Below are 15378 nucleotides of genomic sequence, written 5' to 3'. Positions count from 1 at the left end.
TATATATTTTTTTCCTAAAAAAAATTGTGCTGGGGTTTTCAAAGAAATTGTGTTAAACCTGATTTATCAGTTTGAGGAGAATTGACATCTTTACCTTGTTGAGTCTTCCAATCCACAAACATGGCATGTTTCTCTGTTTGTTTGATCTTCTTTGATTTCTTTTATCAATATTTTATAGTTTTCATTATACAGTCTGTGCACATTTTGTTAGATTTACTTCTAAGTATTTCTTCTTCTTTTTGAGCTATTTTAAATGTTATTCTATCTTCAATTTCAGTTTCCATGTGTTTATTGCCAAGATATAGAAATATAGTTGGTTTTTGTGTGTTGATCTTATATCCTGCCACCTTGCCAAATTCACATATTAGTTCTAGGAAGGTAGTTTGCAAACCGAGACGGTTTTATCTTTTCCTTTCCAACCAGTGTCCCTTTTATTTCCTTTTCTTGACTTGTTGCTCTGACTAGAGCCATCAGAACTGTGTTAAACAAGAGTGACATGAGCAGACATCCTTGCTTTGTTCCCAATTTTAAGGGGAAAGCATTCAGTCTTTCACCAATAAGTGTGATGTTAAGTCTATAGACTTTTCATAGATGTTTATCATCAACGTGAGGACGTTCGTACAGAATGCTAGTTTTCTGAGGGTTTTATAATGAACAGATGTTGAATTTTATCAAATGCTTTTTCTGTACTAGTTCATATCATTATATTTTGTTGTTGTTTAGCCTGTTAATATGGTAGATTACATTGATTAATTTTAAAATATTGAACCAGCATTGCTTCTTTAAAACTAGTCTTGCTTGTATAAATGTTTTACATATTTCTGAATTTTACAAGCTAATATTTTGTTAGGGATTTTTGTGTCTGTGTTCTTGAGGGATACTGGTCTGCAGTTTTCTTTTCTCGTATTGCCTTTAGCTGATTTGGTATCAGGGTAATCTCACCTCACAAAATGAGTTGGGGCAATTTTCTGAGTCCTCTGTTTTCTGGAATAGGTTGTGTAGAATCGTTGTTATTAATAATTCTTCCTGAAAGTTTTATGAAATTCTCTGGTGAAACCATCTGGTCCTTTAGTCTTCTTTTCCAGGAGTTTTGTTACATAAATTATGAAGCCAATATCTTTAATAGCTATAGGGATATTAAGATTATCTATTTCATATTGGTGAGTTGTGATAGTTTGTGAAATTGGTCCATCTCATCTAATTGTCATGTTTGTGTTGTTCATAGTCTAACCATATTGTTGTTTTGGTGTCTGTGAGATCTATAGTGATATCCCGTGTTTCATTCATGATATTGGTAATTCATATCTTCTCTCTTTGTATCTTTCAGTCTTGTTAGGGTTTTGTCAATTTTAATGATTCTTTTAAAGAACTAGCTTTTTACTTCATTGATTTTCTGTATTGTTTTTCTGTTTTCAATTTCATTGATTTCTGCTTCTATCTTTATTAGTTCCTTCTTTCTATCCAACTCTACCTGGATAGTGTAATGAAGCAAATTGTACCATGGGTAAAAAATACATATGGTGTCAGTTCATTACATTTTTCCAGATGTATATAAATAGTGATTATGTAGGAGACAGAAACTGACATTTGCAGTGATTACATCAAAACAAAGTCCCCCAGGAATAAGGTAATGAGACTGATTGGTTTTTCTGGCTTGTGGCTTATGGTGTTAATGACCACGAATCATTTATGTGAAACAGGTTCTATTTCTAAAATAATTCAGAAATCCCCTGAAGTTCAGGGTGGTGTTTTGAGCTCTATGACCTCAGTGAGATCAATAGCAAGTTGTTTCTTACTTCCCCAGGCTGTTGACAGAGGTCCTGATAAGGTACTTAGTGGGTTCTCAGAAGTCCAGAAGCCCAGGGTAGGACATGGAGTTAACAATGACTTTTAACAAAGCTAGTGGAGGTGATGGAATTCCAGTTGAGCTATTTCAAATCCTGAAAGATGATGCTGTGAAAGTGCTGCATTCAATGTGCCAACAAATTTGGAAAACTCAGCAGTGGCCACAGGACTGGAAAAAGTCAGTTTTCATTCCAATCCCAAAGAAAGGCAATGCCAAAGAATGCTCAAACTACCACACAATTGCACTCATCTCACACGCTAGTAATGTAATGCTCAAAATTCTCCAAGCCAGGCTTCAGCAATACGTGAACCGTGAACTTCCACATGTTCAAGCTGGTTTTAGAAAAGGCAGAGGAACCAGAGATCAAATTGCCAACATCTGCTGGATCATCGAAAAAGCAAGAGAGTTCCAGAAAAACATCTATTTCTGCTTTATTGACTGCCAAAGCCTTTGACTGTGTGGATCACAATAAACTGTGGAAAATTCTGAAAGAGATGGGAATACCAGACCACCTGACCTGCCTCTTGAGAAATCTGTATGCAGGTCAGGAAGCAACAGTTAGAACTGGACATGGAACAACAGACTGGTTCCAAATAGGAAAAGGAGTACATCAAGGCTGTATATTGTCACCCTGCTCATTTAACTTATATGCAGAGTACATCATGAGAAACACTGGGCAGGAAGAAACACAAGCTGGAATCAAGATTGCCGGGAGAAATATCAATAACCTCAGATATGCAGATGACACCACCGTTATGGCAGAAAGTGAACAGGAACTAAAAAGCCTCTTGATGAAAGTCAAAGAGGAGCGTGAAAAAGTTGGCTTAAAGCTCAACATTCAGAAAACGAAGATCATGGCATCTGGTCCCATCACTTCATGGGAAATAGATGGGGGAACAGTGGAAACAGTGTCAGACTTTATTTTTTGGGGCTCCAAAATCACTGCAGATGGTGACTGCAGCCATGAAATTAAAAGACGCTTACTCTTTGTAAGGAAAGTTATGACTAACCTAGACAGCATATTCAAAAGCAGAGACATTACTTTGCCAACAAAGGTCCGTCTAGTCAAGGCTATGGTTTTTCCAGTGGTCATGTGTGGATGTGAGAGTTGAACTATAAAGAAAGCTGAGCACCAAAGAATTGATGCTTTTGAACAGTGGTGTTGAAGAAGACTCTTGAGAGTCCCTTGGACTGCAAGGAGATCCAACCAGTCCATTCTGAAGGAGATCAGTCCTGGGTGTTCTTTGGAAGGACTGATGCTAAAGCTGAAACTCCAATACTTTGGCCACCTCATGCGAAGAGTTGACTCATTGGAAAAGTCTCTGATGCTGGGATGGATTGGGAGGAGGAGAAGAAAGGTACGACAGAGGATGAAATGGCTGGATGGCATCACTGACTCGATGGACATGAGTTTGAGTGAACTCTGGGAGATGGTGATGGACAGGGAGGCCTAGCGTGCTGTGATTCATGGGGTTGCAAAGAGTCAGACACGACTGAGTGAACTGAACTGAACTGAATTTGTAGTCTCTGTATAATATAAAATGAATATATCCACAAATACAGAACCAGGTCACTGCCTTCCAGAAATCCAACTTGTGTTTTTAAATTAGAATTTTATGATTGTTATTTTATTTTATTATTATTTTAAACCATTTTTAAAAATTGAAATATAGTTAATCTATGATGTGTTAGTTTCAGTTGTACAGCAAAGTGATTCAGATACATACATAAACACACACAGACTTTTCAAGTTCTTTTACATTATAGTTTATTATAAGATACTGAATATAGTTCCCTGTACTATTCAGTAGGACCTTGTTGTTTATCTATTTTATATATAGTAGTGTGTATGTTAATCCTAAACTCCTATCCTCCCATCCCCACTGTCCCCTTTGGTAACCATAAGTTTGTTTTCTATGTCTGTGATTCTGTTTCTGTTCTGTAAATAAGTTCACTTATATCATTTTTTGAAATTCTACATATAAGTGGTATTATATGATATTTGTCTGACTTACTTCTCTTAATATGATAATCTCTGTGTCCATCCATGTTGCTGCAAATGGCATTTTTCATTCTTTTTTATGGCTGAGTAATATTTTGATGTGTGTGTGCATGAGAGAGAGAGAGAGAGAGACATCTTCTTTATCCATTCCTCTGTTGATGGACATTTAGGTTGCTTCCTTGTCTTGGCTCTTGTAAATAGTGCTGTGTGAACACTGGGGTGCATGTATCTTTTCTAATTAGAGTTTTCTCTGAATATATGCCCAAGAGTGGGATTGCTGGATTATATGGTAGTTCTATTTTTAGCTTTTAAGGAACCTCTATACTGTTTTCCATAGTGGCTGCACCAATTAATATTCCCACCAACACTGTAGGAAAAGAAAGTGAAGTCGCTCAGTTGTGTCCGACTCTTTGCGACCCTATGGACTGTAGCCTACCAGCCTTCTCCGTCCATGGGATTTTCCAGGCAAGAGTACTGGAGAGGGTTGCCATGCCCTTCTCCAGGGGATCTTCCCAACCCAGGGATCGAACCCAGGTCTCCCGCATTGCAGGCAGAGGCTTTTTACCCTCTGAGCCACCACGCTGTAGGAGAGTTCCCTTTTCTCCACACCCTCTCTAGCATTCATTGTTTGTAGACTTTTTAATGATGGCCATTCTGACCAATGTGAGGTGATACTTCATTGTAGTTTTGATTTGCACTTTTCTAATAATTAGCGATATTGAGCATGTATTTGCTATTTTAAAACTTGATGACAAAATTCCCAAATTGCTTTCTGGTAGTAAACTACTACATGGGGGCTTCCCCAATGGCTCAGCTGTAAAGATTCTGACTGAAATGCAGGAGACACAGGAAACTCAGGTTTGATCCCTGGATTGGGAAGATCCCCTAAAGGAGGAAATGGCAACCCACTCCAGTATTCTTGCCTGGAAAATCCTATGAAAAGAGGAGCCTGGTGGGTACAGTCCATGGGGTTGCAAAGAGTCGGACACAACTGAGCAATAAACTGTGTAATCTTTTTTTTAGTCTCTTGAGCAAGTGTTGTTATTCACAAAGGTGTAATTTTGGCAACTTCAAAAAACCATCAGATGAGCAGACTCAGCAGATGAGCCTTGTATATGTCCTGAGCACATTTTGGTGACGTGGTGGCCATCCTCTTGGAAGGCCCAGCTTCAAGTGACATGCCCATGAAGGGGTGGTGGTGATAGGGGAATCAGTGACATACACCCAGGCAGCCAAAGGAACAGGAAAACCTTCATACCCCAGAGTGCAGCAATACAGTCACTAAGGGACAGGTAGGGACACTCTGCTAGGTATAATCCTGTCACACTGAGAGTTTAAGATAAAGCTCTGTGTAAGATAACTTAAGGAATAAAGGCAAGGAGAAGCTCTGAGCTCTTTATGTAATATCCTTTGCAACTGGATATTTTAAAAGAATTTAAAGATGCCACCTTATAGTCAAAGGCAATAGCCTGTAAGTTGTAGCACTGTGGCTCTGGGTCTAACAGCCTCAGTTGCAATCTTGGTTCCACCGTTTTCTGCCTTTGTGACCTTGGGCAACTTCGTAACCTCTCTGACTCTCAGTTTCCTCACCAGGTAATGGGGATAACAATGGTGTGAACATAAAATGTGACACTAAATAAATGTGATAAAGAGTTCTCCCATTAAATGTACCATCTGGCATATGGAAAACGTTTAGTATATTTTAGCTATAATATTATCGTTAGTAATCATAGCATTAGAACTACTGCTAGTACTATTACTAGTGCATTTTGCATTAATGGAATCCAGCTTGCTTTTCTGAAATTTGTTATAGCTTTTTGATACTACAGTAATATATAAAGTCTGATTTAAGTCACATTCCCAACATGTGCCTAATTAAAAGTACCACCTTAAGAAGCATCATGTTCTCACTTGTATATTTCAGTGTATATTAGTAGCATGAGAATTTGGGCACTCTCTAGCACAGTGTCTCTCAACCTTTTTTTTCATCACTGTTCCTCTGAGGAGCCTTTAAAGATGTTCTTTTAATCTGTCTCTTCCATTGATTTTTTTTTTTTGATTTTTTTTTTTTTTTTTTTTTTTACTACAACAGATCTATATATCTGTTTATGTACTATGGAACTTTAGAGGGCTATAAACCACTATAATATCTAAAAAAATTTTTGTCCCTAAATGACAGATTTTCATGCCCCTGGAGGCTGTATCACCCCCCATTGAGAATGCAAGATTTAGTGCAGAGGTTCTCACCTTCGGGCATTTTTGCCCTCTCAGGGGACATTTGGCAATGTCTGGAGACATTTCTGGTTGCTTCAACTGGAGGAAGGTGCTACTGGTGGTATCTTGCAGGTAAAAGCCAGGGCCCAAAATGTCAGTAGTACTGAGATTGTGAAATTCTGCTCATTAGAATTATAGTAAAATTCTAATGTATTCTGAGTAACCCAGTAATTATTGAGGGAGGTGAAAATGGACTGTGTCAACTCTTGAGGCCATAAGATAAAGAAAATAGCAGAAGTTGGGTTCTTGACCTTTAGGTTGAACCCATGAATAATGTGATTACTTGTAGGAAAAAAGGCCATTTTGTTTTCCGTTGTTGCTGTTTTCAGTAATTTTGTGTTCTTTGCTCTTCCTGTCAAATATGTGTAAAAGTGTGTATAAACACTTCAAATATATGTCAATAGCTTTCTCTTTTCTAGTTTTTGTATGGATGTGTCTTGCATTGTGAAACAGATAAATTTGTGAAAAGTAGTTTGAAGTCATTTTCTATGAGTTGTGTTTTTCCCCCTGATTTCATTGTATTTTGAGAGGCTTCATTCCTAATCAATCCTCATTTGACCTGGCTTCTAACATTGTTTCTTTCTACATAAATTTGGCACCCTCTCTGGGTTTCAGAGAATGGGGACAATTTATGAGAGGGTACAAATTTATGTGTAAAGTGAGATGCCCTGGTCTTTGATGGATGTGGTCCAGGTCACGTGCCCAGAGCCCCTGGCTCCCCTGTGGTCCCTGTCACACTCATGTTCCCTTCTTCTGCTGCCCAGAGTTGGCATCGAGGAGCCCTCCGAAGAGGACCAGAACGAACACCGCTGGCAGTACTTCAGGTGACATAAGGGCATCCTCAGAAGCAAATTAACCAGGCCTGGCTTTTTTTCCCCCTCTCTCTAACCTGAGATGTTTCTCTTTATGCTATTGGTCTCTTTCTTTCTTCCTGTGGGCACCAGTCCCTTGCCCCTTAAGGGGCAAGAGGTCTGGTCAAGTCTGGTCGTTCTACCCTTCTCTGAGTTGATTGATGTGTTGGTGTTCCTGAAAGTCTGTCCCCTTCCTCCCCATTTTGGACAGTTTTTGTCAGCACCAAAGCCAGAGTTGATGAGTAGCTGCTTGACAGCTGAGCTTTGTGTTAAGAGTAGCCCATTTTCAGAGCCACAAACATTTTCCCCACAAAATCCTGCTTGTGATCTAGTAAATAAGCATTTTAAGTCATAAAGAGTACTCGAATTTTGTATTTCAGCCATGATTTGGATATGGTTTACATCAGCTTAATTAATAAGCACTGATGCCATTTTAGTTTTGAAGTATAGATTTTTAAATTGTACCTAACCATGGTGAATCAGAAGATACAAAAACAGATTAAAAAAAAAAAAAACATAAGATCATGAAAGACTTTTCTAATGCAATTTGTTTCTCAGTGACCAAATTTATGACAGATTATGCTTAAGGGTGGTGATATTGGGCAATCAGAGTAAAGACTTTAGTATTTCTTCTTCCCTTATGGACCTTTTACTGGCATTCTTTCTTCCTGATCTGATTCTGGGTGCTGGTAGATAAAGCAAATGCAAAATAGCTTTGAAGTCTGTTCTTCTTGTGAAAGTGTTTTACTCTCTGAGGACAGTGGTGAAAGCAACAGTACCTGTCATGGGGCATGAATTTTGGGACATTGCCAGGCCCCAGATGTAAACTGTTAATGACATGTATACAATTAATTGAAGCATTTAAGATCTCTGGATTCACATTTTTTTTCCTAAAATACACACACAAAGATGTTCATATTAGAGACCTGACTGTAGGTACCAGTTAAGTTTCAGAGGAAACCCTTTTCTTTGAAATATCCAACCTTCAAGGAGGAAGGCCCTTCCAGCAAAGTATGTTATTACACTTGGAACATGAGAGAGTTCAGATTCTGATCAATTGTTTAAGATTTGATATGAATGCATATGTCTCATATTCCCCAAATTTATTTAGGACCTCAGCCATTCAAATTTTAAAAAACCCGTCTATTGATTAAAATAGAATGCTTCTAAAATTTCTGAGATTTTGTGGCATTTTATGTGGTGGTTAATCAGAATATACATATATCAAAAGGGAAATTATTCATATTCTATATCTATTCATTCTGGAATGAGCACATCAGTGTGATTGCTTTTTTTCTCATTTGGTATGGGATTACCACATTTGTCTCATTCTTAATGAAAATAAGGATAATTCAGTTCATTCTGGAAAGAAAGACTATTGTATGTCGTCAGATGAACTCAACCCTGATGTATCAGGGGACTGCTAAAATATGATGTAATAAACCAGCACAAAAGTTTTAGATTTATACAGTGGCCTAAATCAAAAGCATTATAATAGGTAAGGAGGGAAATGTATATTGTGGACAGTTGCCTGAAACTAGGAATTTCAGAAAGTTAGAGAACCCCAAGTCTTCTGAGGCATTATACTTTAAATAATGTACCTGATCTTTCTTGCTACTCAGCACACCACCACACGCCCTGTCCCAAGGGTGAGGCCCTTTGTAGGGATCTAGTATCATCCTGGGGGATTGGTCCAAGGGTCCCTCAACCCTGCCAGAAAAGTAATCATTCAATTATCCTGAAGTAAACAGCCTTGAATGGTGAAAGAGCAGAACCCCATCTGTGTCACAAGGTTCCTGGTCTGTTTTCTTCTGGCATTTAAAACCCAGTAGTAAACCTTTCTCCTGTTCAGCACTTAAATCAGTAGCAGGGACCTCTGAGACCCTCCAATGGGCCCTCCTGCATTTCTCTGTCTATAGGATGGCCCTGGGGAGTCTTTGGAGGCTCTGTGTGGTCAGGAGTAGGGCTGCATCTCAGGCAGGTAGTTGGTAGCAAGTGGCTACAGCAAGGATCAGAGCTTCCACAGCAGAGGGAGAAAAGAACAGGAAATGGGGGTGCTGGGTAGGACTCTGCTCAGAATTGTAGGTTTCCAGGGGACATGCACAACCAGATCTGAAGATTAACCACATGTTTCAGTAACATAGAATTTTTCTCCTGCCCTTCATTTTTAAGAGAAGAAGCAGCTCAACAAAAGATTGGAGGATTTATCTGGGGGAAAAAACATGTAATTGCTAGACTCTGTATCTACCTATTTACCTATTTTAGCACCTTATGTCCATGAATCTTTACAATTTGTTGTTTTTAGACCCTGGACTAATATGAGATCCTGAATCATCATTATTAGTAAGTTAGATTAAATCAGAGAGACAGAAATAGTACTCATGTATCAATATTTGTGAAACGTTTTCACTAAAGATATAATTAAATGTTTGTTTTAAATTGTGGAAAATTTTAAATCTGCAAAAAAGCACTGAATATCCAAGTTCTAACCTGAATACACCAATTGTTAACATTCTGTCATTTTCTTCTTTCTCTTTCTCTCAGCCATTTCAGAGTGCTTCAGAGTACATTATAGACATCATGACTTTCTGCCCCTAAAATACTTCAGCATGTATCCCTTAGGAACCTAATCTTCTCATGATCACAATACTTTTAGTAACACAAATTTTATACACACATGTAGGATCCAGGATCCAATCAAAGTTTCCTTTGGCTGTCATCTCTTTTTTTGTTTTCTTTTTTAAAAAAATTCAGGCCCATGGTGGCTCTCTGCCCTATTCCTCTGACTGACTTGGTTGTCATCTCTTTAGTCCTTTAATTGAGGATAATCCTACACTCTTCCTTTTGATCGCTTATGACATTGAGGTTTTTTTTTTTATTTTTTATTTTTTAAGGTTTTCCAGGATAATTGTCTTGCATTCAGTTCAGTTCAGTTCAGTCACTCAGTTGTGTCTGACTCTTTGCGACCCCATGAACCGCAGCACACCAGGCCTCCCTGTCCATCACCAACTCCCGGAGTCTACCCAAACCCATGTCCATCGAGTTGGTGATGCCATCCAACCATCTTATCCTCTGTCGTCCCCTTCTCCTCCTGCCCTCAATCTTTCCCAGCATCAGGGTCTTTTCCAATGAGTCAGATCCTCGCATCAGGTGGCCAAAGTATTGGAGTTTCAGCTTCAACATCAGTCCTTCCAATGAACACCCAGGACTGATCTCCTTTAGGATGGACTGGTTGGATCTCCTTGCAATCCAAGGGACTCTCAAGAGTCTTCTCCAACATCACAGTTCAAAAGCATCAATTCTTTGGTGCTCAGCTTTCTTTACAGTCCAACTCTCACATCCATACATGACACTGGAAAAACCATAGCCTTGACTAGACGGACCTTTGTTGGCAAAGTAATGTCTCTGCTTTTTAATATGCTGTCTAGGTTGGTCATAACTTTTCTTCCAAGGAGTAGCGTCTTTTCATTTCATGGCTGTAATCACCATCTGCAGTGATTTTGGAGCCCAGAAAAATAAAGTCAGCCACTGTTTCCACTGTTTCCCCATCTATTTCCCATGAAGTGATGGGACCAGATGCCATGATCTTAGTTTTCTGAATATTGAGCTTTAAGCCAACTTTTTCACTCTCCTCTTTGACTTTCATCAAGAGGTCCTTCACTTTCTGCCATAATGGTGGTGTCATCGGCATATCTGAGGTTATTGATATTTCTCCCTACAATCTTGATTGCAGCATGTGCTTCCTCCAGCCCAGCGTTTCTCATGATGTACTCTGCATATAAGTTACATAAGCAGTGTGACAATATACAGCCTTGATGTACTCCTTTTCCTATTTGGAACCAGTCTGTTGTTCCATGTCCAGTTCTAACTGTTGCTTCCTGCCCTGCATACAGGTTTCTCAAGAGGTCAGGTGGTCTGGTATTCCCATCTCTTTCAGAATTTTCCATAGTTTATTGTGATCCATGCGGTCAAAGGCTTTGGCATAGTCAATAAAGCGGAAATAGATGTTTTTCTGGAACTCTCTTGTTTTTCCCATGATCCAGCAGATGTTGGCAATTTGATCTCTGGTTCCTCTGCCTTTTCTAAAACCAGCTTGAACATCTGGAAGTTCATGGTTCACGTATTGCTGAAGCCTTGCTTGGAGAATTTTAAGCATCACTTTACTAGTGTGTGAAATGAATGCAATTGTGTGGTAGTTTGAGCTTTCTTTGGCATTGCCTTTCTTTGGGATTGGAATGAAAACTGACCTTTTCCAGTCCTGTGGCCACTGCTGCTCTACAATCTGGAATTTTCGGATTTGTTTTCCTCTTGACTAGAGATAGAGAATCATTTGATTTTTGGCCAAAAATAATGTAAAAGGAAGTTATGCACTTCTTGTTGCATCATATCAGGTTGTGTGTCTTGTCCAGCTGTCCCTCATTATTAGTGATGTTAAATTTGACCACTTTAGATCCCAGGTCTTGCCGCTTATAAAAGCACTGTTTTCCCTTTGTAACTAAACAAGTAACCTGTAGGGATTTCCCTGGTGGCCCAGAGATAAAGAATCTGTCTTGCAATGCAGGGGACATGGGTTTGATTCTTGGTCGGGGAACTAAGATCCCACATGCCCCAGAGCAACTGAAGCAGTGTGCTCTACAGCCCAGTACACAACAACTAGAGAAGCCCGCAGGCCACCACTAAGACCTGATGCAGCCAAATAAATATTTTTTTTAAAGAAAACCTTTAACATCATATGAATAGTCAGAGTCCCATCAGCCTTTTACCCATTGGTAAAATTATACTCTGATGACCTTTGCTTGAAGCAGTTATTACCCTGTGAGTGAAAAACTGGAAATTTTCTAATCCTGTTGTTCTTTTCATGTTTTTGATGATTATCTATAGAGAAGAACTTTCAGAGAGTATCAGTGTTCTTTTCTATGCTGGTGAAGTGAGATATCTCTCCAATGTCTGAGTAATCAGTTCAAACAAATTTTTATTTAATATATGTGGGACTACAGAGTTGTGTCTCTGCAGGATCCTAGCAAGAATCTCAGGTTTTATCACTGAGGTGGCAGAAGGTAACAGACAGTTGTCATTTTTTCTGTAGAGAAAACAGTGATGCTAGAGAGACAGGGCCAGAATTAGTATTGGATTGGCCAAAAAGTTTGTTCAGGTTTTTCAAAATGCAAGCAAAATTTTTGGCCAACCCAGTACTTATTCAGTTCAGTTCAGTCACTCAGTCATGTCCGACTCTTTGCGACCCCATGAATCGCAGCACGCCAGGCCTCCCTGTCCATCACTAACTCCCGGAGTTCACTCAGACTCACGTCCATCGAGTCAGTGATGCCATCCAGCCATCTCATCCTCTGTCATCCCCTTCTCCTCTTGCCCCCAATCCCTCCCAGCATCAGAGTCTTTTCCAATGAGTCAACTCTTTGCATGAGGTGGCCAAAGTACTGGAGTTTCAGCTTTAGCATCATTCCCTCCAAAGAAATCCCAGGGCTGATTTCCTTCAGAATGGACTGGTTGGATCTCCTTGCAGTTTTAGCCACTCACCACATGTGTCTGTTTGAATTTAAATTGTAATTAATTAACATGAAATAAAAGTTAAAATGCAGTTCCTCAGTCCTATTGGTCACATTTCAACTGCACAATGGCCACATGTGGCCAGTGGCCTCCATATTGGACAGTGTATATCTAGAAGACCACCATCATTGCAAAAAGTTCTACTGAATCATGTGCATCTAGAATCACTCTCAAGTTCCCCCAAGCATAAATGTCAAGCAAGTTTGAGATGAGGTTAAGATGGGCCTAATTTTGTGAATTTATCAGTGTTTTCCAATGTTTTGTGCTCCACTGTTTGAATTCTGGCCTGGCCATGTGGGCACAGGCTAAATAGATGAATTCCTCTTACATTGCCAGGACTTGAATGAAAATAGTCCAAATCTAGTATTTATAAGTGAGCTTTCCTGGTGGCTCAGACGGTAAAGAGTCTGCCTGCAATGCAGAAGACCAGGGTTTAATCACTGGGTCAGGAAGATCCCCTGGAGGATGGCACAGCAACCCCCTCCAGTATTCTTGCCTAGAGAATTCCATGGACAGAGGAGCCTGGCGGGCTACGATTCATGGGATTGTAAAGAGTTGGTCACAACTGAGCGGATTAACACTAGTCTTTATAAGCAGTTCTTGTTAAACAGAATTTATTTTAGTTCTCTTCTCCTAGAAGAGGTTAGTGGAAAGAATCGAGGGGGCTAGATTTCATCTGGCAGCTTTTATTATGTGTGGTTTTGTTTTCTTCATTGTAGGACAAGGCACACTTAAGCCTTTTCTCATACCCAGAGGCTTCCTATTTCATCTAGGCTGATAAAATCCTTTTGTTTTATCTTTACTGGTGTGGAAGCCACTTATAAAGGCTAATACATCTTTTTCAGAATTCGTGGTCAAGAAAGGAGAGACGATCTGGTTGGATCTGAACTGCTGATGCTCCTGCTTCCACAGTAGCCTGTCCATGGTTAGGCAGAGGGCTGCTGTGTCATGGGCATTCCGGTAGGCTGTCTGGGAGACAGACTACTGGTAACCCATGCTCTGCCCCTCTCTGAGTCTTTACTAGGAAACTCATCTAAGTAAATGAGTCTGCCATGAAGTGGCTCCATTCACCAACAGAATCCACAGAATAAGGCCTAATATTGGACTTTTAGCTGTTGATCTTACAGATGCTAACACCAGATCTTACAGGTGCTAACACCATTTAGAGGACTTTTCTCTATGAAACATTCATTAAGAGAACCTCAAAACCGGTAAGGGTTAAAGATCAACAGCTAGGAATTCAGTGTGACCTCTCCTCTGGTATGTCAGACCCTTCAGGCACACTGAGGCTCTCTTATGTGACCTCTGTGGGTAGCTAGCCCTGGTGCCTCAGAATTGGATGAATTTTGCATCCAAAAGTCTCTGAAAGGTTTGATGCTCAAAAGTCCCTGGCTAATGTCCAACTGTGAGGCCAAGCCTCTGGGCCTCAGAAAGCAGCCTGTAGACACAACAGAGTCCATTTAACTAACTACCAAAAGCCCATCAAACTTCAGGTCCCCAGGGAGGAAATCTGGTGCCAGGTACATTACAGGTTTTAACTAAGTGCTCAGAATAAGATCTGGCATTGTAGGCACTCAGTAAATATTTGCTTAATACATGAATTCATCTTGTAGTTTTTAAACTTTGCCTTCAGCAAAATATGGAGTAAATGTTCCCTTTCCTTCTGTACCTCCCTGCCTCCATCTGGGGACACAAACCTTGGCTTAGTGCTCGGCAAGCCTGGAATAAGGGTGGGTAGAGGTTGCGTTTGAGAAAGGGGTACATCTATGTTGTCTTCTATTCCTTCTTTGCATTAGTCTCACTTCTCAAGATTTATCCTGGGCATCATAGGTGGAGAAGTGGGAGGGAGAGGAGAGAAAATAAGGCACATATGGGGCTTTGCATATCTACTGTCTGTTCATTGCAGTCAGCGCCCTGGTTCCAGACTACAAATAAAACCCCTGGTCAGGGCCATTTGGCAGCACTCTTTAAACTCCGATCAGATGTGCTGAAAGCTGTGTTTCTTGTTTTCTTTTTATGATACCAGCCATTCTTTGCAATTCCTCCTCCAGGGGATCCTCCAGACCCAGGGATCAAATCCACGTCTTCTGCATTGCCAGGCTATTGTTTACCTGAGCCACCTGGGGAAGCCCCTGGAGGAAGAAATGGCAACCCACTCCAGTATTCTGGCCTGGGAAATCCCATGGACAGAAGAGCCTGGTGGGTTACAATCTGTGGGGTCGCAAAGAGTCAGACATGACTTAGCGATTGAGCACACATTCTTTGCAGTACTGGAGGGAGAAGTGAACTCCAATTGTTTCCTGGATTCCAGGACTGTTTCCTGGCATCCTTGTTTTCTCCTCCACTGCCCCCATATTATCAGTGTCATCAGTACTACTGTTCTCTGCCTTAAAATGAGGAAGTTTCAGGGATAAAGAATCAACAGATACATAGAGCAATAGTTGGTATGTTGCTGCTAAGACAATGACCCTAGTGTTTTCATGGAATTCATTATTAGTGAATTTTGCCACCTTGCTTTTTCTTTCCATCTTCAGTTATTGATCTCAAATTGTGAGTTCTCAGGTCAGGTGGAAGGGAGGAAGCAGCAGACAGGAAGAGGCAGGACCTGCCTTTGGCTACCTAGGACCGTCTGCTGCAGAAAGGCAGACAGACAGTTTCCTGCTTGTACCGTTCCCCAGAGGCCTTGCTTAAGGTGTTAGCATACAGATCGATTACCCAGCCTATCCCTGGGTGGTACGACCACTTTCTCATAATTTTCTGCATGACAGCCTTCCCCTTCTTTTAGCTAACCACTCCTTCCACCTTGGGAAGGTGGTCAGCCTCTTAGCTGCTTAACTGGC

The 15378-nt window shown here is 40.3% G+C and overlaps 2 protein-coding genes across 4 annotated transcripts in view; one reads left to right on the top strand and one right to left on the bottom strand.

Moving 5' to 3' along the window:
* The window catches only part of CHST7 (carbohydrate sulfotransferase 7), a 78653-nt gene that overhangs the window by 9949 nt on the left and 53326 nt on the right, over positions 1-15378 (bottom strand). The window lies entirely within an intron of this gene.
* The window catches only part of SLC9A7 (solute carrier family 9 member A7), a 180332-nt gene that overhangs the window by 139131 nt on the left and 25823 nt on the right, over positions 1-15378 (top strand). For 2 of the 3 annotated variants that reach the window (XM_070783644.1, XM_070783642.1), the window contains one exon: positions 6887-6946. The exons of the other annotated variant lie outside the window; for it this stretch is intronic. In XM_070783644.1, the coding sequence (XP_070639745.1) occupies positions 6887-6946 (60 nt within the window). The remainder of the gene's footprint in view (positions 1-6886; positions 6947-15378) is intronic. 3 annotated transcript variants of the gene reach the window in all.

This window comes from Bos indicus, chromosome X, assembly GCF_029378745.1.
Source record: "Bos indicus isolate NIAB-ARS_2022 breed Sahiwal x Tharparkar chromosome X, NIAB-ARS_B.indTharparkar_mat_pri_1.0, whole genome shotgun sequence".
Classification (NCBI taxonomy): domain Eukaryota; kingdom Metazoa; phylum Chordata; class Mammalia; order Artiodactyla; family Bovidae; genus Bos; species Bos indicus.
Note: the sequence above shows the minus strand (reverse complement) of the source record. Positions and strands in the feature narration are given on the sequence as shown.